Below are 22,346 nucleotides of genomic sequence, written 5' to 3'. Positions count from 1 at the left end.
TACAAGAACCTCGTAACGATTTTATTGCAAGATGCCCCTCTTACATACCGCCGACTGCTGTGCAAAATCCATTCAAGAAAAACTGTTCTTTCAAAAATTGGCATTTATTCTAATGTTCAGTTTAATAATTAGACTTTGTACAATAAGGAAAACCGGACGTTCTAAAATGTAATTTGCATGAACAAAGGAAGGAACGTTTTTGAACCGACTTTTCGAGTATTTTCATTCTTTTTTTGCGGTTAGCTCCAATGTAGCTCGAACGCAAACCAGTTGTCTCTCTCCATGTTGCACGATGAACTGAAACTCGTACTTACCCTGTTGAGAGGGAATAAAAGAAAGGGTCAGTAATCGGTCACGTCGTCTTTCGATGGGCGAAACGTCGCGTACTTACCGCCACCAACTGGTTGAGAAGAGGTCCGAAATCCGGAAAGGGCACCACGAGATCCATACCCACGTAATCTCCGGCCGTTATGGGGCATTGGCAAGGTTTATCTTCCGGAAAGAAGGGGCATGCCCTTTCCTTATGACTTTCCAAAAATCTGCAGGCTTCGGTATCGCTGCAGAATATAGATTTGATGAAGAGGGAAAAGCAATACAGTGGATGGAAGAGCAAGGGTGGCACTTACCACGAGCCGATGTCTCCCAAGCAAGGTAGAGGCAAGTCTATAGCTTGACCGAAAATGGTCATCTTGCGAATGATCTTCAACTTAACCATGGCTCCCGAAGGAAGGTCTTCGGTCACCCTTATTTTGGCGCTGACTATCATGTCTCCTGGAACGGTAGCCGGATCCGGACTGATGACCAGACTGTCGATGAAGGCGATCTTCTGGTCGGGAATACCTGAAAAAGACCCGGAAATCTCAAATCGCGTATGTAAAACACGCAGAGTTTGGCGTGTTTTACTTACCGCAGTCTTCGTACTCGAAGGCCGAGCTCCCTCCCAACAGTAGCATCAAAAGGAACCACATTTTTATCAAACTCACTTTCTCCTTCCTTCGAACCCATGTCTATATAACTGAGCGTTACGTAAAATACCCGACTATCGCGTGCGAAAGAACGGATGTTACGATTAGTTAAACAGCCGAAACAGCCGCTGGTTCGCATCGATAAGTAGACTTTCAATAGACTACTAGGCGGGGGGCCAAAGTGTTTTTGGTTTTCTAACTAAAAATTGGATATAATAATTAAGGTTACCTGTCAATTTACCTGGAATTCCTGAGGAAAAAAACATGTAAACAATTGGAAAATGGATTATTTTATTTCAAATTCAATTTTAGTAAACGGATGAGAGGATGTAAGGCAATGTAATTATTTCGGATAAGTGATGGAAGACTCAGACATTGGGTCAACACGTTTGTACACAAAATTCGTTAGTGATTAAAGATGAAAGAGAATGAATATTATGTAAACAAACATGTTCATATAAACGTGGGTTTGAATTTGGTATAAGTAAATAGTTGAGTGCATAAGATAACTTACTAATAAAATAAGAAATCACTTTAAAATATTTTATCACTATCAAGTGTAATTAGCAATATATGAAACTGATTAGTCTCTTGTTTGTAGAGAGTACACCGAAAATAATCCTGTTTAAAACTGATTACTTTAACTAAGATTAACGTTATCATTTTTAAACTATTAAAAACCTACGTATTACGTGTTAAGCCAGGAGGCACCATTTTCCTTTCAATTCAGCGCGCCATCTAAAGGAAAAAGTTTATTTACATATTCAAGTTTTTTTCTATTTATAAAATTATTTAAAATATTCACCTTTAATTTTATTTTATTAAGTTTTAATAAATATTAATTTTAAAATATAACACGAAGTTTTCTATATTTAATTATAATACGCTTGATAATTAATAATTAAGATTTAAAATTTATTAAGGAAATCATATAAGCCTGGTAACTTTGAGATAATTTTGGCGTAAATCTTGAATTCCGAATTTTCCTGATTTTTGACCACTTTTTTGTAAAGTACTATATATATTTTTTTAACGAAAAAAAAATTGATAATTTTTGTACAAAAATTTCAGTAAATAAATTTTTTCCTCAAAGTAGAGTTTTTGGTGTTGAATTTACTAACCTATTTAACGGTTTACACATATACGCGAGAAATGTAAAACGTTAACATAATTATCATAATAATAGAGCCAATTCGATGTTTAAATAAATAAAGTATTTATATCAACCGAACAGTTAAAGTAGATATATTTTTAGATTTAAACAATTATATATATATATATATATATATATAATACAGGGTAAGCCAGCGAAAACGAAACGGCAGAGTGTTCGTGTTCGTCCAAGCAAAGTGCTCGGACAGGTCGATTTTACTCTCGAGGGGACATCTTTTGCAATAAAGTTTTTGCGATTCTGAATACAACAAACAACAATAAATTTTAAAAACTCATTTATTTTGTATTAACTAAACAAACATTTATTTCGAAAAAAATGTTTGTTTAGTTAATATTCAGAATCGCAAAAACTTTATTGCAAAAGATGTCCCCTCGAGAGTAAAATCGACCTGTCCGAGCGCTTTGCTTGGACGAACACGAACACTCTGCCGTTTCGTTTTCGCTGGCCCATCCTGTATATATATATATATATATATATTGAGAAAAAAATAATAAATATTAAAAAAGTACTGTATTTTAATTAATAAAACAATAAATATTTCACATGAAACTGTATGTTCCACGAAAATAATAATTTGATATACTGTAATTACAGTAGAGCATCGATTATCCGACTTAATTGGGGACTGGGGTTGGTCGGATAACCGAAAAGTATGAAAAAATACATTATTAGTATAGTGCATTAGGCCTGGTTTAAATACTAGCCTCCTTTCATGGTCGAGCCAGTGCTGCCACTAAAACATGCAAACATTTAACAAAAATAATATTAAAGTAGCCGAGACATAACCAAATATTGTAGCGCCATATCACTAGCAGACATTTGAATTTGCCGACTAGAACGCGGTTGGTTAACCGATAAGTCGGTTAATCGGGGGTCGGATAATCGATGCTCTACTGTATATGTTTTTAAGTTCGAAAAATACGCAATGCCATCTTTCGTTTGAAATAGTCATTATATTTCGTATAAGAATTTTTGTATAATAATAATGAGACGCCATCTATCGCAAATACTTTGAATTATTTGAACGTATTACGAAAAACCGGCAAATAAAATATATTTTTAATAAGAAATGTGCTTACATTCTTGAAAAATAACAATAAAACATAATTATCTGAATTATATAGCTAATTTGATGTTTAAATAACTCGAATGTTTTATTATTTCGAAAATATCAACACAGTAATAAATTATATAAATTATAAATTCAGTTTATTATATAAAAAATATTTTAATCTGTCTATTAAGAAAAACCATTTGAAACAATTATGAAAGAATATAAAATTAAGTGAAATTATTGTTTATAATGAAGAAACACGAAACACCTCACCACCCAAGATCACGTGAATACTCTATTTCCGCTACGTCAAACTAGTCTGACGAGTAACCGTTTAAATCCCTTTGTGTTTAAAAGGACAAAGAGAAATTTCCCTAACCGTTATATTTTAAAACTTTCTGTAATAAAATAGAAATCAATTTAATAATACTCTAAACTGAAAACATATTAAATAAAATATATAAATGAATAATATACAACTAAAATTTTTAAAAAATAATTATAATATTGCTAAAAATTTGCAATTTATATGTTATTAATATCTACAGATTAATTAAATAAACTAATTATATATTATAATGAGTCTAATGTATATGAAAGAACTTATGCGAATGTAAAAATATACGAAAAGTGGCAGCACTATCGAAAGTTTGAGGAACAAAGAAACCTTTAAAAACATGAGATTAAAATTCAAATAAAAATAATTAACGATAAATGTAATATACTAATACTTGAATAAATAAGTAAATAAATAGTATACTATCAGATAGTACATTAATTAGACTTAAAATTAAATTAATTGCATTCAAAACACCGTTATAAATAGCCAAAATATCAGCTTTCTCATACAAAAAAACAAATTAAATATATCACTTCTGACATTCTAAAAGTTAAAAATATTAAATAATATAATACTCAGAAGGACTGATAATAAATTTTTCTACTAGAAATATGACTATTCGACAAATTTCACGTCATCAGTGGTATGATCAAAAATTCACGTAATCAGCTTTTACAGGTTAGGGTATTATTTCATATAATGTGTTATAATTTGCGAAGATACATAACTATACTCACATAATATACATGAAAATGTAGAAAACAAAATTCTTAATCTAAATAGCATACACTCAAACCTGTTTTTGTGCGGTCTTTTTTTGTGTGATTTTTTATACATACAATGTGTTTTGTGCAATTATTTTTGTGCAGTATACCAATTTGATTGAAATTCATATACCGCACACAAAAAATCACACAAAACAAATCACACAAATAAAAAATCGCACAAAAATAGACCGCACAAAAAGAGGTTTGAGTTATAGCTAAACAGGAATTATAAGTTTTATAGGTAATTATGTTAGATCAAATTTCAGTAAATTTACAAGTCTTTAATGTAAGCAACAGAAACGAATTTTTAAAAAAAATAAGTACAAGATACAAGCAATTGAAAAATATACCAAACAAAACTACTAATACTTGCATATTAGCAATATTTTTTTCATACTTCTATCATAAAAATTTGATTTTATACAAATTTTTAAAATAATACTAGTACATTGACCTTGATGATCTTAACATGAAATGGTCACAGGTAAACTACTTGAGACCACTAATTAATTATTATGCCTTTTTGTCCTTTTTAGCTCTATTTAAAATTTATTTTGTATACTAGTACTTTCTATATATTAACAGGACTTATTATACTGGAAATTATGAATGCAGGTATTTAGTCCTACAGATCAAAAATAATGTCCTTTATTTAGTTCACCTGTATATCTGCATCCATAATTTCTAGTATAATAAGTCCTGTTAATATATAGAAAGTACTAGTATACAAAATAAATTTTAAATAGATACTTGAGACCACGCCCCCGTGAGCTTTTAAACCCTTTTGCTCTCGACGGCACACCTCTGTTCCGTGCACGAAACCGGTTTGGTAGGTACGCTGACTCTCGCCGGAACAGATATGTTCCGGCGTTTTTTACTTTAATTTTTCTTGAGAACAATGCATCTTATACATAAGCAGATTACATTATCGTTTTCTTCTGTTTTTATTCTACATCGTAGTATACTTTTTGGATTTTATTTTTAAATAAATTCGTTGCTTTAGATTTTTTAAATAAACGTACTGCTCAGATAGAAGTGTATCATGTTTAGTATTGAAGTAAATGTGTTTTTTTTTCTCTCTGTTACTTTAATTTTTTTGCTAATTTTTGTTATATTACAAAGTTATATAGTTCATTACATATTTCTATTATACTTTCCATTTTTTCTGATGATTGTTTTTTTACGCCAGTTTAAACTCTTCCCGGAACATTTATGCGCCGGGGTTTTAAATTTTATTTTTCTTGAGAACTATATAAGCAGAACACGCCATCCTCTTCTGTTATTATTTTACATAATTATTTGTTATTCGTCTTCGATTTTCAAATAAATTCATTTTTGATTTTTTAAATAAACATACTACTTGGATAGAATGGGTCATGTTTAGATTACAATGTAAATTTAAATTACAGTGTAATTGTTGTCTTGTACTTGGGGAAATGTTTCTAAGACTTAACAATGTGTTTTGCCAGATTACGTAATTAAAAAATATTACAATTAATTAAATTTATTTGCCCTAATAAATGTAAATTATTTATATTCTTTTGTTAGTTTTTGTACTAATTTACGCTCTTATATATTTATTATCCATCGCTTTCTGTAATTTATTACATTTTTATTTAATTTTGTTAATTAATTTACCAAATATAATAGCAAGAAATGTTGTAAACAAAAACGTGTTTGTGACAGGTCACGTGACCGCAGAAACCCCTGCGGCAGGTCAGGTGACGCCATTCTATTTCCTGTCACCTTCCTATGACGTAGAAGCTATTCAATAATTGTAGTGCCTACCCCTGACGTAATACCGGCACAAAATGCGTTTCATTGTTTCGTGTATATAAATTATAAGAACATTTTATCTTTCGATTTATTAGCAAATTTACATTTAGGGTTGTCTTCGCTAATTTTTCTTCTTAGCCTTCAATTCCAAGTCCATCTTCAAGCAGCCCAGCTCCTTCTTCTCATGAATCACTCGAAATTCGAAAGCATATTCACGCCTATAAAATAAATACCCGCATTATACGATTTTCCGAGAGAAAACCGGACATATCGTAGCCTACTTACCGCTATCATCTGGTTCATCAAGGGTCCGAAGTCGGCCATGGGTACCGTCACCTCTTTGCCTTCGTAAGTACCGGCGGCGATGGGACATTCGCACTTTTTATCTGCGGGAAAGAATGGACAGGCACGGTCCTCGTGCTCCTTCAGATAAGGGCAAACAGTCCAGGTGCTGAAAAAAGAACCCTTATCAATTGTCACATCGTTACTTTGTAGAGCGTTGCGGGTGTACCTACCAGGAACCCACGTCGCCCATGCAGGGAAGAGGAATATCTACGGGTTGACCGAACACCCTAATTCTTCTGACCATCTTCAGCTTGACTTTTGCCTCGGTGGGGATGTCTTCCGAAAGCGTGACTTTGACTCCCACTTTCACTTCCCCAGGCAGAGGAATCGGAGAGGGTTGTAACTTCAACGAATCGAAGACGATGGTCCTGTCTTTCTTGCCTGAAAACCCACCAATTAGGTCAAGTCAAACGTCCCTTCCCGCTTTGGTACTCACCACAGTCTTTGTAACTGAAGGCCCAACAACTTCCGCTCAACAGCGCCAATGTAATCCATAAACGGATCATTTTCTAAGACGACGTTCCGCCCTGACGTTACTCCTTCATATACGCCGCTTTATCTACGTAACCTTGACCAATTGCTAAATTTTCCAGCGTGGAAGAAAGCAGGTGTCCTCTTCCCGCCAGCATTCCGCTTATCTCCGACCTCCAAATTTCCTGTACTTGTTTAGAAAAACGTAACCGGTGTAACACTTCCTAACGCCACAGTGCACCCACGTAAGACTTTTTGGTTTCGAATCGAAAATTAACGTAGAGGTCGCATTCTAAAATTCCGTTGGATTTTTAAAATGTCCGTACAAGTGTTTACAATCGGGAACAAAAGGAAACGAAACTGGATTATTCGCTTTTGTTACCGAAAAACCGTGTAGTGTTATCGTATTGTTTAATCTTTGCTATCGCTAAGGACAAAGAACGAATTCTGTTCTTTTTGGTACAGTTACATTCCGTAACAATTTGTAAATTACTTATTATTATAGGGTTTACTTATAATCAGAGGTAGCCATTGACCCGGAAAATCGAAATTCCGGAAGAATTAGAAAAAACAATGACCTACAGAATTTGATCGGATTTTTCACCAAAATGTGCCTGTGGGATTTCCTAATCGAAATGTCTCGAACGTCCCGATTAAGAAATTAAAAATACAATACTGTAGTTATTTCTATCCGAAATTTTACGTATGAAATAACCGATTATCCGAGACGTCATTTTTGAAAAAAATTTTTAATTAAGTTTTACATTTGTTTGTTTTGTTTTATTGGCTTGTTGTTTCACTCCGGAGGAGTTTGTCCGGAAAAGGTGAAAAATTGCTCTTTGGAGCATCACCTTATAAAAAGTGTAAAGAATAAGCAATAAATTGACACTGTGTTATGAAAAAGAGCGAATTTGGATTTCATTTTGAAAAAGAAAGAAACAACGACGTTTCTATCATCTGTAACGATAAAATTTGTTTGATGAAACCGCGTCTCTTTCTATAATTTAGGCTTGGTAAACACTAGTGTTGTGTTGTGTTACATAGACACTTGGCAAGTTTTCCATCAAATTTCTTTATTCAGTTTAGTCGATACGGTACGTTTTCTTGTACACGTTTCGGGCTTTGCCCCTCTTCAGTCAACTATAATGCAGTATATATTTTATCTATTACAGTAGAGAGAACACAAAAAGTGAGTATACAAACGATAGATAGACGTACCTCTTGGTTATACTTTTTATATCTATCGTTTTTATACTCAATTTTTGTTCTCTCTACTGTAATAGATAAAATATATACTGCATTATAGTTGACTGAAGAGGGGCAAAGCCCGAAACGTGCACAAGACAACGTACCGTATCGACTAAATTGAATAAAGAAATTTGATCGAAAACTTGCCAAGTGTCTTTGTAACACAACACAACACAACACTAGTGTTTACAAGCCTAAACGATAAAATCGTTACCACGAAATAGGCTAATACGTATTCATATAATTCGTGTAATTCAAACATTCTATTATATAACTTAACTGTTTTTGTAATTTTATATAATAGAAAGAACGAGATGTAAACGAATAGTAAGGAAACGTCGATTGCCGAGTTATTCGACTCTACGCGTGTTTCTACGTGATTATATTATGAAATACGAAACAGCTATTATCAAAAATCGTAATTCGATTTCGGATAAATGTGCCTGAAATTTTACGGTGTGTTATATTACAAAAAAAGAAAAGAAAATTGGAAATACGGTATTTAAGTTTAACAATGATGTCGAGATTTAAAGTACCCGGATGTTTACATACGGATGAAAAGGCAAGTCGTCAACATAAATATGTGGACGCGGGCATATTTTCATGAAAAAATACCGAAAGGTTAGGTTAAATTTCATTCCATTTACAACGGGCGATTATAGAAAAACTCGGATAAAATATGTTTGGGATTGCAAATTTACCGACTTTTCTTAATACAGATAAATGGTAAATTTCAAAAACGTTACCTATTTACCAGTGAATTACCAGTGAAACATTTTTACATTTTGACTCCAAATTCGAAAACCAGCGCCTGTAGCCGCGCAGCGAGAATAAGGCCGAGACTCCACTAACGTAAAAACACTGGCCATAAATACTTTTAATCACGTGACCTATTTGCGTTTGCACCTGGAGTGCGGCTGCAGAGGCAGTTTTTACTTCGACGGCACTATCGAAGTTACGGTTGTATACGCGATGTATCGATACTAAGACAATGATTATATTCTACGATTTTTCTGTACTATAATGACAAATGTAGTAGAAACAAGTAAAATGGCAAAGCCGTATTTGGGACAAGACTATGTCTCGGAGACTCACTACTAAGCGGGATCACTTTGACGTTCAAGGCGCGTCTCGTTCTCATTCTCCAATCTTCTTTGGTATTGCTGGTTTTGAGCGCGATCGTTCAATGTTTGTTAAGTTATGGCAACCCAACACTTGGGCAATCCGCCTAGGGGAATGCCTTCCGGGAGGTCTTTTAAGGAAAACTGGCCCCTATTTAGGTGTTACAGACGTAGAGAAAACCCGGAAAACTCCACGTGACCAGCCCGTCCGAGCGAGGCATGAACCCACGACCGAACTCCCAGTGTTCAGGGAACAAAGACCGCTTAGCTACTGGTGGGCGATCGTTCAAACTTTTCCGGCCACGACCACGAGGTCATCCACGATGCATTTTCTGTGAAATTAACATATCCAATGTCGAAATTTCTCTCCGTTGCCTGTCGTTCCGGGTTGAATTTTTGTCGAGGCCTAACGAAAATTTTCTGTTTTTGAAAAAATAAACGTGGCTATTGTATCGTCCGAAATTATTTTTTTATTTTGCACAAAAAATATATGTATATAAATAAATGTAAAAAGAAAACAAATTATATTTCGGAAGTCAGTTTTAATATAAAACGAGCAGATAAGCCCGGCGTTGCTCGGGCAGAAAGTAACGATAGCAAAGATTAAAATTATTATATTATAGCCAATCTTACCCATTTTCACAGAATGGAAGAATTAGGTCCCCCTGTTTCCAGACTAATTAGAGAATTTTTAGATGGATCTAAAAATATGATCGATTTCCCGCAAAAAAACCGCATCTGCGCCTGTAAATCTTGCACACCGCTTTCTCTTAACACTTCCATTGTTAAGGAATAAACTTCTTTCATCCCCACGTGGTACTCTACTAAAACGCAGTTAAAAACAAAAAATTGCATCTAAAACAGTATAGTAGAAGTTGAGTTCTTTAGGATAAGCCTTAATTCTTTCCCTCTTTCCCGCGGGGGAATTTCGAAAAATTCCTTCTAAACATTCTCGTGACATACCGTGTACCAAATTTCAACTTTCAACTCCTAACCGTTTGGGCACTGCGCTGGGTCCAGAACATTAGAGAGTATTCGAGAGTGTTCTGGAATGTTCCACAATGATCTGGGATGTTCCCGAACGTTCCAGAACATCCCGGAATGCTCTCGAATACTCTCGAATGTTCTGGACTGTTCTAGAAATTTCTAGAGGGCGAAACTTCCAGCCCTTATATCTTCAACAGCACGCCCGTCAGGTAAAAACGGGAACCTTCATTATGGATGGGAGGTAGAGGGCTACCACGCCATATAACTCCCTTGATCGTACCGAGACTCGTTTTGAGTTTTAGCGGCACGCACATTGTACACTTACTTTTATAATATATATTGATGATGATTATAACGACTAGCGCCATCTACTTTCAAAAACGTTCCTTTGCTGAAACGAGATAGCTCGGGTCAACCGGTCAAGGTCAGCACATGGCGACCAGAAATATGTGGGGAATAACACGGGACAGGTAAATGGGTTTTTTCAAAGATTCGTTTGTCAAAATTCGATTTTGCAACGTTCGCATTTCCAACTTCCCAACGAGCAACGCTAACGCAAATTTCGCACTACTGCCTATTTGTAAAAAGTGTCGCCATTTTGTATTTTATTTTGACTCTGTTCTCGGTCCCGGTCTCCCGAGTACCTACAAATCTGTTTTTTTTTTTTGTTTTTTTTATGCGCGTATGATTTGGACACCTAATACTCTGTGCCAAATTCCAACTCCTGACGTACAGTACTCCTTCATACCTCTAAGCTGGTAGATAGCAGGCAGTACGATTTTATAAACAAGACATAGTCTTGTCAATATATGAAGTAAAGATAATATAATGATAAAAGTTAATATCATTATTAAGATACTATACTGCACTTATACGCTTAGCTTTTTTATTGTATAGTCGTGGATCTTCCTTTCACCGTCCATATCGCTTGTTTTAGGCGTCCCTATTATAATCGGGATGCCTCTCGTCGTGGATACGTGAATACTGTCGGATGTTTTCGTTAAACCTTTCCTGATCTATTCTAAGTAGCCACGAGAGAAAGTATATAAAAGCTCGTTTCCGCCATTCCACCATGTCACAATGACGTAGACTCTACCGATGGTACCATTTTAGGTATTTCTGCTTTCGATGCGAATACGGCCGTATTCGTATTGAAAGCTGAACACTTCTCAACTCGCTTTACCCTGGTTTTATCACCTGCTCCGGTGTAAAATATCACGGTCACGCGATCAAACGTATTTACGGCCAGGGTTTTTACGCTAGTGGAGTCTTGGCCTAAACGGGAGTCGGCAAAACTTTTATATGGTTTTTTTTAAGCGGTGAAACTGCATTACTAATTTGATCATTCGACGATATCAGTGTCTTCTAGTAACGGTTATTTAGACACTGGTTCATTACCAGGTTATAACATTATTAGCGTGTTTTTTTATTGATAGCTTTAGAATAAGTTTGTTTAATGCTTGCAGGCTATATGAATAATAGCGAGGTTGAGGCCGAAGTGTTCAGCGCCGCTTTCCTGTAAGCCTAGAAGTTTGATAATGGTGTTTGGAATGTCGAGCATGATTCCACTGACTTTCCAAACACCATTGTCAAACTTCTAAGCTTACAGGAAAGCGGCGCTGAACGTCCGACGTACACGTTTTCGCGTTGAACACTTCGGCCTCAACCTCGCTATTGTCTTTAACATTATTTCCTAAATAAAAAAAGACATATCCGGACAGAAGTTTAAAACTTTTATTTCGTTTAACAGCGTTAAAATAATGTACATAATTTTAATTATTATAACACGGGCAGCGTTTATGGTCGGCGCTTTTGGGCGGTTATTAATTAACACTTTACTATTTTTCAGGTAAGATTATTGGATTTTTGCGTGATGTCGAAAAGGAAGACTTATTCTCCGGTTAGTCAAACGGATAGTAGATCTAAGGTGTTCCATCCTGATCCTTTGGAAGAAACGAGGATTTTGGAACTTCTTCAGGGAGAATTGGACATCAAGGATGGGATATCGTTATTAATTCAATTAAATTTAAAACAGAACTCGAAATTGGAAGGAATGATTAACAAAATTGATAGAATTTATTCCTGGGTGGAAAATTTGGATGAAGCCATTGTGAATTTAGAATCGAGAATCGAGGTTCTAGAGAAAAAACTCACTCATGATGCCGGTAAGATTGTATCGGTTGATGGAATAGACTTAATGTAAATTCAGCCAATTTTTTCTCTAAGTCAGGAGCGGTTTGAGTGTTTTTTAAGACGTAATAATTTGATAATTTCTGGATTACCTGAATCGGAAAATGAGAATTTGCCGGTTAAGGAAGTAGTGTTGGAGTTTTTTCGTGATAAATTAAATGTCGATCAGGTCAGTTTGGACCAGTGTTACAGATTAGGGCAGCAACAGATGAATAGAACTAGATTGATTTATTGTAGTTTTTTGGATTATGGTGATAAATGTAAGATTAGAAGAATGGCATTCAAATTAAAGGGTTCTAGGATATTTCTAATGGATGACCTCCTCCGTTAACCAGGGAGATAAGGAAAATAACTAATAATTTCGCTAAAGAAAAAAAGAAGATGGGAGCTGTAATTACTTATTTAAATAATCGAAATGCGGTTAAAGTTAACGATAAAATTTATAAATATAACTTTGTTTCCAAGACAATGGAAGAGCTAACCGCAACTTGACTGGGAGCAGGTACGAATGTACTTTCGTGGAATTGCGAAGGGGTTGTAAATAAACCTAACTCTTTTTGGAATTATTTGTGTACTTTTGACATTGTTTTCTTAATGGAGACGTGGTGGGATGGTAGGACTAGTTTGTCTAATGTTGACAGTTTGGACAAGTTTATGGTTATTCAGGAAGCAGGATATCGTGAGACGGATAGAGGGCGTTTCATTGGCGGTTGGATGTTATTGATAGCAAACTCGTTGAAAGTGAATATACTTGAAAAAGATAGGCATTGGGTTGTTGTGCAAGTGACAATAGCGCATCTAGTGACGTCCTTTTGTTTTGTATATAAGACCGCCTATATGGAATACTATTTGGATGGAGGTGGTTAGGTTGGCTGGTTGTTATGATTTGGATTGTTTGATCGGAGATTTTAACGCTCGTACAGGTTTGGAGCCACAGGAATGGATTTTTGATAGTAATGAAGAGTTTGATTGGACTTGGACGTCAAGAGTATCGCGGGATACTCTGATAAATAATCGTGGTAGATTAGTGTTGGAATTTTGTGAATCCGCAGGATATTTAATTTTGAATGGTAGAGGTGCAGCGGACTCTAAAGGTTATTATACTTATGTAGGAGAAATAGGTTGCTCTGTTATTGATCTAGTGTTGGTCAAGTTGACTCGATTGGCTGATGTTTCTACTTTTTTTGTATTGGATAAAGTTTATAGTAATCATTTTCCAATCGGAGTGACTTTAAAGTGTAAAGTCAAAAAGAAAACTAAAGAACGGTGGATCAGGTCTAGAGATAATAGAGTGAGAATCTTTTGGAGGGAAGCAAGTAAGGTGGTGATGAGTCATAAATATAGTGATTTATTGTCTGCAATCCGGAGTCAGTCGGTATTAACGTTTGAGATTTTGGACGATTTAATTAAATCATCGTTTTCTGATTGGTTTCAAAGGTCGGTTGGTTCGTCTCTTTCTTGGTTTGATGTTGATTGTAGATTGAGTATTGCGAGGAGAAACCAGACATTGAAAAGAATGAGGCGGGCCAAGACTGGAAATAGTACTGCTGTGGGTAATTTCATTAAGGAACGGAACATCACTCGTAATTTATGTAGAGCTAAGAAAAAGCTTTTTTTGAAAAGGTTGAACAGTAATTTGGCGTCTGGTGATAGTAAACAGTTCTGGCGATGTATTAATTTCTTTATTGGTAGGAAACGTAGTGAACTTCCGGCTCTTGATTGGGTATCGTATTTTGCTCGGAAATTTTGTTCTAGGCAGTATTTACCAGATATCGCTGTATATAATTGGTGTATGAATTGGCAGGACGAATTGTTGGATACAGAGATAACGGAACAGGAAGTCAAAAAGGTTCTAGTTTCCATGAAAAATGGGACTGCTCCAGGTATAGATGGTATTCCAGTGGAGTTGTATAAGAATCATCCAGAGTTGGTTGGATATTTGGTAGGTTTGTTTAATAATGTCTATCAATCAGGAGTAATTCCTTTGGATTGGCGCATATGTAAGATCATTCCTATATTTAAGAAGGGGCGTAGAGATTTGCCGGAAAATTATAGACCAATTTCATTATTACCGACTATTTCTAAAGTGTTTTGTAAAATCTTAGGTAAGCGATTGGTAATGTGGTTGAATAAGTTTGAAGTTCTTTCGGACTTCCAGGTTGGTTTCCGGTCGGGTTTCTCAACATTGGACAATATTTTTGTTTTATATGCTTTAATACAGAAGGCTTTAAGGAAGAAACGAGGCATACTCTACGTCTTTTTTGTGGATTTGACTGCTGCATTTGATTCCTTGGATAGAGACATTTTGTGGAGACAGCTATTGAAGATTGGGTTGAGTTATAAATTTGTTAATTTTTTGATGCAGTTATATACGAATACGGAGGCAGGTGTGTCCGGTAAAGATGGTATTTCTGATCTTTTTTATACGTTTAAGGGTGTGAAACAGGGTTGTGTTTTGAGCCCATTATTGTTTAATCTATATTTATTTCCACTGGTGAGCAAATTGATTGCTTCTGAATTAGGGGGTATTGATCTTTTGGGAACTGAAGTGAAAATTTTGACGTATGCTGATGATTTGGTGGTCATGGCAGACTCGCCCTTGGGCCTACAGAGATTGATAGATTTTTTGGAAATGGCTTTACAGGAGTTAAATCTTTCTGTGAATATTAATAAATCTAAAATTGTGGTTTTTCGAAACGGAGGAAAACATGCTAAAAGGGAAAATTGGTTTTTACAAGAGGGTAAAATAGAAGTAGTTGATGAGTATAAATATTTGGGTGTATTCTTCCAGTCCAACGGTCGTTTTTCTAAACATTTAAAGTATATTCATAATAAAGTGAATATAGGAATAGATAAGATTATTAAGGCATGTGTTGCTGGTAGATTGGTACGGTGGAAAGATAAGTTAAAAATGTTTGAGGCTTTTATACAGTCAGCAGTGCTATATGGGTCTGAGGTGTGGGGTTTTGATTGGAAAGATAGAGATGATAATCTACAAATTAATTTTATTAAGCGTCTATATTCATTAAAGAGATGGATTCCATCGTATATTATATATTTGGAGTTTCAAAGGGTTCCCCTTTATTTTAATATAATAAAAAGTAATTTAAGATGGGTTTATAAACAGGCTGCTAGTAAGCTTACTGAGTCGGCTAAATTATTATTATTTTCGTTAAGAATAGCGTGGGGTGATCGTATTATGTCTTTGATGCAGAAGTTCGGTTATCGAGTGGATCCGACAATGGTCAATGAAACTATTGCCTCTGATATTTTAATGCGGCTTGCGATCAATTATGTAAACGAATTTAAGGATAGAGCGGCCAACTATAAATATAATAAATGGTATCTGGAGGTTTTTAATGATTGGGGGTCGCTGACTTATTTAAATATGGAAAGACCATTTTCTATGATTCAAGCAGTACTACAGGTTCGTTGCAATACATTTAGACGAATGAGTTCTCCGTGCATCCAGTATTGTGAGTTCTGTGATTCTTGCGTCAATTTTGATGCTTACCATGTGGTAGCTGAATGTAAAGTTTTAACTGCAGATAGACAAAAGTGCTTTGGAGAAGATTATTTGTCAATGCAATCATATAGGCAATTGTTGCAAGACCATAACAAATATTATTGTATTTATAGGTTTATTACTAAGATAAACGATCAACAAGACTGATTTGATTGGAATAAGCTATTTTCTACTCTTTCTTTTTTCAGAAGTTTGTCCAACAGGTGGTGTAGTTACAGTATTTAAGAGGACATCGGAATGTTGGCTAGTTGGCAGCGTTTATGGTCGGCGCTTTTGGGCGGTTATTAATTAACACTTTACTATTTTTCAGGTATTTGTTTAATTTACTTTGTTTTATTATTACTTTTACTTTTATATGCGTCGACCAATCGCTGCCACTTTCTTGTTTTGTGTGTTTATTTGTTATTTGTCATTTTGCTTTTTGGGGGAACATTTATTGTCTTTAGTAGGGATGTGACGCGAATATTTGTATACTTCTTTGTTTATAGATTGATTGTCACGTGTCTCGGGTAGAAGATATTGTAATTGTATTCTTATACTATTATGTATGATTGTAGTATTTTCTTGTTTGTTCACTTATTGCCCGTACATACAGGGCTTTCCTTGTACTATCAAATAAAATTATTATAACACAATAGCACAGTATACAGGTATCCCTCGTACGACACTGTTCGAAGATTGGGAAACCCTCCGTACAAAATTTCACATACTGTATTTCTGATCGAGATCGACAACAAAAAAGCTTAGAAAATGACGAAATTTCGTAAAAAGAAAGCGCCCTGGTTTAACTAAATATTAACGTGTCATACGGTACTTTTAATTGCGATGGTTAGTTTATTAAAGCAACCAGTTCGTTTCCGATCAATAATTAACATATTTTTGTTAGTAACGAAAAAGAATAGTATACTTTTGTTAACTTCTGGAACCTAACCCCATGCTTTTCACTAGTCCGTTGTTCCGTACAGCACGGCACTTTTTCGGAACCTAACTACTGTGTTATATCAGGGACACCTGTAATTAATAATTATCCTGCATTGCAGAATCTTAACTCAGGATTTTTCCATGCTGTTACCCGAAGTTCACATCTGTAATAAACCATGCAAGAAAAATATACAAAATTACACTAATACGTTGTTTTATTTCTAGTAAATTAATTAGAATAATAATTTAATACACAGAAAAAAGTATCTTATTTCTTCTCTCTTTCCGCCCTGCGGGCACTAAGAGGGCACCTTTAGCAACCCCACGATGGGATGGCCGGGTGGTGAGGGACGGGACCCGCATTATCCGAACGAACCACCCCCGAAAAATTCCTGGGGATTTTTCGACCCGTCCGGATTCGATCCCGGGTCCCTCAGAGCGGTAGGCTGCACCCGGCCGTCTATATCAGTGTAAGTAAATAGTTAATTTAGTTGTTTAAATAAGTTGTTTGATCTAATTATATGTACGAAAATGTTTACCGATACTTTCTTACATCTTCATAATCTAAGTATATATGCAACAATTAATCGTAAGTGCTATATGATCAAATCATTTACCTTTCTTCTTCCTTGGGAAATCGATTTAATCGGTTTCCGGGAGTCGCAGACGATGTCGTATGGCCCAAATTTTAATTCATTCTTACTGCAGTAACGAGTTTACGAAAGATGGGTTTGGGGGCCACGGGCAGTTGCCCCTTTTGCCCGTAGGATAACGTGCCACTGCGTCGACTAGAATTAACATTTTTTCGTTTGTCTCGGAATTTCGTAGGGAAAAATCAAAGTGGGAGCGGTGAGTCGGTCGATCGGCATTGGTTTTAAATAGGCGAGTGTCGATCGGTCGACTTCGACTCTTTGGGTGTATATAATTTTGCTATCGAACCGATCCAAGACTGTTCCGATCGTTCAAATCATGTATACGAACGCCACGTAGGGTCAACTAGATGGCGATCAAACTAATCTCAGCGGAGGGTAGCATCGTTCGGTTGTTTATTAAACTACGACAATCCAACACTTGGGCGATCTGCTTAGGAAGAAGGCCTTCCGAAAGGTCTTTTGAAGGATAACTGGCTCCTATTTAGGCGTTACAGACGTGGAGAAAACCCGGAAAACTCCACGTGGCCAGGGCAAATCCATCACCGAACTCCCAGTGTTCGGGGGACGGTACCGCTTGGGCAATGGTGGGCCAGGATCGTTGCGATCGGATAGAAAAGATTAAAACTTGATGATGTATTTTACTTACCATTTATATTAAAATATCCGATAAACCGAGACGAAAAAATAAGAGAATTTTGCGAGATTGTACGACGTACAGTACAGTACAAGCACAGTTTTGAGGAATTTCGTGGGTACAGTAAATACGATTATCACGTGTTTTAGTTGGCATAAAGTATCCAAGTGGGATCCAAAGACCGATCCATCCGAAGCGGAAAGTCGGTCTAATACCCCGTTCGCACCGAGCATTTCAATCTAGATTGTGACCAAGGTCGGCGACTATGCCTTGGTGCGACCTCCCTCGACCGTTTCAATCTCGACTGAAACGAGGTTCAAGCGCGATTGACCCAAGAGAGTTCTCGAAACTAGATCCAGTCATAAGAGAGATCCCACAATCCCACGCGCGCGAGTAAATACAAGATGGCGGAGGAACACGTGTACAGAAGATACTGTATTTGGAGAGACGATGACATCTGTCTATTATTAGATAAATGGCAAGAAAAAGTACTGTATTTATTTCTAACCGAAACTTCCATTTTGTTTGTTGGTGTTCGTGACTCATCGCGTAGTTGTCAGTTTTATCATCGCATGTAATAGCCGGGTTGTTCTCAAGCGGACTGCCTGTGCGAACAGCACGACGTTCGACTGTAATACCCCGTTCGCACACAATCCACGACTCACTTCGATCTCGATTTACCTACAATCTGGATTGTGACTGTCGCCAGTCGAACGTCGTGGCGTTCGCACAGGCAGTCAGCTTGAGAACAACCCGGCTATTGTAAGCGATGATAAAACTGGCATAACTACTCGGTAAGTCACAAACACCAACACACACAATGTAAGTTTTGATTAGAAATAAATACTTTTTCTTGCCATATATCTAATACTAGACAGATGTCATCGTCTCTCCAAACATCGTTTTTATTTCTTTGCCGATAGCCCGACACGTGTTCTGTAGCCATCTTGTATTTTCTCACGCGCGTGGGATTGTGGGATCTCTCTTATGACTGGATCTAGTTTCAAGAACTCTCTCGAGTCAATCGCGATTGAATCTCGTTTCAGTCGAGATTGAAACGGTCGAGGGTGTTCGCACCAAGGCACAGTCGCCGACCTTGGTCACAATCTAGATTGAAATGCTCGGTGCGAACGGGGTATTAGGGTCGATTTACACACAACAGTGACGTGCCGGCACAGTGACCGTTTGGTGTATAAACATCGGTAAATATCACACACAGCCAATCAGTGTTTCATCTACGACACGTGATCTGTATTGTGTCGATCATACAAGTGTCGTACATGAAATTCTGATTGGCTGTGTGTGATATTTACTGCACTGTGCCGGCACGTCACTGTTGTGTGTAAATCGACCCTTATAAGGGCGCTTACAGTTCCGTTTTGGAAAAATTATCTTTCGATGGCTTTTCTTCTCGCCGGTACGCAGCCAAGAGCCCAGGCATCATAAAACCAACACGTCATCTTGGAAAAGCGCCCTCCCTTGGTTCGACCCGGTCGATCCCAACGTTTTGTTTGGCCAATTAACAATATCGCGTACGTCGTTAAATTGGTTTAAAACGCGTTTGGACGATAGAACAATTAAAGTAAATGGAGGTGTTTCATAAATCCGAAAACAGTCACGTCGCTCGAAATAAAAGGGTCTTTCCAGATACACGGGATCCAGCAAAATTAACTGATGCTTGTAAGAATCCTTCCGTCAATTGTTTCGGTCCGTTCGATGTCGACAACCGGCCTAACATTTGGCCATTGATATATATATACAGTAATTGAGATTCAAACCATAAATTCCCATATACCTGCCACCAGGTGTCGGTCGTACGATTTGTCAGCGCGTCGTGCGATTTTTTTTTCGTGTTCCGCGGAAAGGCTACGATACTTTATTTCTTTTATTGCTTCAAATCGTTACGAATTGTTTTGCAGTCCAGTTCCAATTTTCTTGACAACGTTTCCGACCTTCTCGATATTAATTTTGAAGCGCGCAAGCCTAGCTTTCGAACAACTTTCAACGTCGTTTTTTCGTAGAGAAGTAGTAATGCTTTTACCGTCTCTTCGGAAGTCGACCTGTTCGTAAAGCACATTTATGTGAACATCGATATCCCGATTTTCGTGACTTTTTACGCAAGCAATTTTACGACAGAGAAAATAATTACGGACGACTACAAAAAGTTACCGTGTTATATCTTTTAATTGGCAACACGAGACTGGCCAGTCGAGTAGTATTCGAGAACACGCCTTCGGTATGTCTTTACGTGATATCTGTGCCGGTAGAACGGCGGAACCCCTTCCCCTTTCTGGTCCAGCCAAATCCGTACGCTACGTTAAATAACGATAGAACCGGTCCGCACGATCTATTACGGACCGTATTAATATTTTCTAGAAAGCGGTTCGTAATAATATGGTACGGCGGCGCTCACGTAGTGCCACGGCAGATTTTGCTTCATTTTTATTCCCGCCCCTTCCGTATACAATTCGTTGTCCCCCTTCGCGCAATGACACATACAAGTGACAAACTTACCCTTTATCCGTGCACTACGTCCTCTCGACTACGCTCCTCCTACGCATTCGAAACATTGTAAAGCCTGGTACTCACACGCAGCAACGGACGAGGGAACGGTAAAATGACGTCACTTTTGTCGTCGAAGCCGACGCAATACGAAGTTGAAAATTGTCAACTTTTGCCGTCGCGGAAAGCAGAACGGCAAAAATTAGACCAATAGGAAGGCCGTTTAGCAATGTCGTCATAAGATCACGTGGGACGATAGCATACGAACTACGGCGGTGGGCAAGTTAAAAAGCTTTACTTGTATACTAATAAGCTAATATATTTCATTTATACGCTGTATTACTATCCGATTTAAGTATTAATGTCAAATAGAGGTAACTTACTGCGTAAAGTATTGGGAATGGCGTAATCGTAATTCGGTGACGAAAGTATTCGATATTTCTAACTTTCGACGATTTAGAATATTTTTCCAATCCAAATTATTCGTTTTTTGATGTTTTTTATTTGCGATAAGATCGAATGCAAACTTAAAAAGTTTAATTGATATAACAAAGCAATACCGGTAGACGCCATTTTCGACTACTGGCCTACCTACTGTAGCAGCTTTGTTTATATTTACGGCTGGCAGATGGCGCGTTTCAATTGTAGGGTAATTTCCGCATATGAGTACACGCGACACGGAAAGACGACGGAACGGCAACTGTTACCGTCGTTGTATGTGAGTACCAGGCTAAATTAAAGAATAATCAACCATCGTGCCGGAAAGTTTAACGTTTCCTACGTTTTCGGTTTCGACTTTTCCGACGTACTACCGTACTTTAGTACTCTCCGCCCCCTTTGAAGACGGTTACGAGTATCAAGACAACGGCATTCCTTCGTTTGCGTCACGAAACTCCACCTTCCGCTTTCCACTCCCCTTTCCCGTGACCTGTGACCCCCTACTTTTAACAAACTGCCCTTTTTAATTTCGCCGCGCCAATTAAGTTCTACGGACATTTATGGTAACTAGTAACGAGCAGGCTCCCAAGACTACGTAAGAGAGTGGAAATATCCTCTACGATAATGTACGGTACTTGATGTCACCCCACTCCCCCTTAAACCGTACACGTGACCGGCCTAAAAAACTGTAATGCTAAGATGTGAAAAAATTATTACGGTTACAGTATTTTTATGTCAATCCGAAAAAATCCGTATAAAAAAAAGTAACGTAACCGTACTGACTTATATAAGTTTATTCCACGAAATAAACAATTACACCAGCTTCTGTGTATATTGACCAGATTTTCCCAGGACAATCGGCCACCGGATTATAGAAATTAACGCGGCTGTCATTTTCCCATTTGGTATTTTCTCGTAAAATTAACAAACAGCGTACGGTTGGCGTCCGCGATTAACGATACGCGTGCCTACTTAAAACGCAGCTATGGCGTAACGTACGAAATCGACTTTAAAATATACACATATGCCGGACGGCCCGAAAGTCCGTTAACCGCGTCGGCGGAGCCCATTTAAAAACGAAGAGCGGCGAACTTTATCGCTCGACGGCGATTCGGGCCACCCCGAGTTAACTGATCGACGTTTTTCTTAAATTAAAGGCGTGATTTTTCTCGTTTTTGCCGGCCGAGAAGGTCGACTTAGTTTTTAGTACGCACCTCGCGTGAAAAAACTAAAA

The 22,346-nt window shown here is 37.0% G+C and overlaps 2 protein-coding genes across 2 annotated transcripts; both read right to left on the bottom strand.

The window, feature by feature from the left end:
* Nucleotides 1-85: 85 nt before the first annotated feature.
* LOC136977639 (ganglioside GM2 activator-like) lies at nt 86-1,035 on the bottom strand. The gene is made up of 4 exons (XM_067273175.1): nt 908-1,035; nt 627-840; nt 392-557; nt 86-315 (listed from the first exon to the last, which is right to left on the bottom strand). The coding sequence occupies exons 1-4, from the start codon at nt 966-968 to the stop codon at nt 223-225; spliced, it is 534 nt and encodes a 177-aa protein (XP_067129276.1). The 5' UTR covers nt 969-1,035; the 3' UTR covers nt 86-222.
* Nucleotides 1,036-6,146: 5,111 nt separating this feature from the next.
* On the bottom strand, nt 6,147-7,222 carry LOC136977638 (ganglioside GM2 activator-like). The gene is made up of 3 exons (XM_067273174.1): nt 6,858-7,222; nt 6,592-6,802; nt 6,147-6,527 (listed from the first exon to the last, which is right to left on the bottom strand). The coding sequence occupies exons 1-3, from the start codon at nt 6,925-6,927 to the stop codon at nt 6,266-6,268; spliced, it is 543 nt and encodes a 180-aa protein (XP_067129275.1). The 5' UTR covers nt 6,928-7,222; the 3' UTR covers nt 6,147-6,265.
* Nucleotides 7,223-22,346: the final 15,124 nt, after the last annotated feature.

The sequence above is a fragment of the Centruroides vittatus genome, unplaced genomic scaffold (assembly GCF_030686945.1).
Source record: "Centruroides vittatus isolate TY-2023 unplaced genomic scaffold, ASM3068694v2 contig_461, whole genome shotgun sequence".
NCBI classification, from domain to species: Eukaryota; Metazoa; Arthropoda; class Arachnida; order Scorpiones; family Buthidae; genus Centruroides; species Centruroides vittatus.
This window is presented reverse-complemented; position numbering and strand designations above follow the sequence as displayed.

Coding starts and splice junctions, on each gene's coding strand:
- LOC136977639 (XM_067273175.1), bottom strand. CDS start 968: ATGTGGTTCCTTTTGATGCTACTGTTGGGAGGGAGCTCGGCCTTCGAG. Junction 841..907: donor CTTCGAGTACGAAGACTGCG/GTAAGTAAAACA, acceptor GGTCTTTTTCAG/GTATTCCCGACCAGAAGATC. Junction 558..626: donor TTGGGAGACATCGGCTCGTG/GTAAGTGCCACC, acceptor TATATTCTGCAG/CGATACCGAAGCCTGCAGAT.
- LOC136977638 (XM_067273174.1), bottom strand. CDS start 6,927: ATGATCCGTTTATGGATTACATTGGCGCTGTTGAGCGGAAGTTGTTGG. Junction 6,803..6,857: donor CTTCAGTTACAAAGACTGTG/GTGAGTACCAAA, acceptor GTGGGTTTTCAG/GCAAGAAAGACAGGACCATC. Junction 6,528..6,591: donor ATGGGCGACGTGGGTTCCTG/GTAGGTACACCC, acceptor TTCTTTTTTCAG/CACCTGGACTGTTTGCCCTT.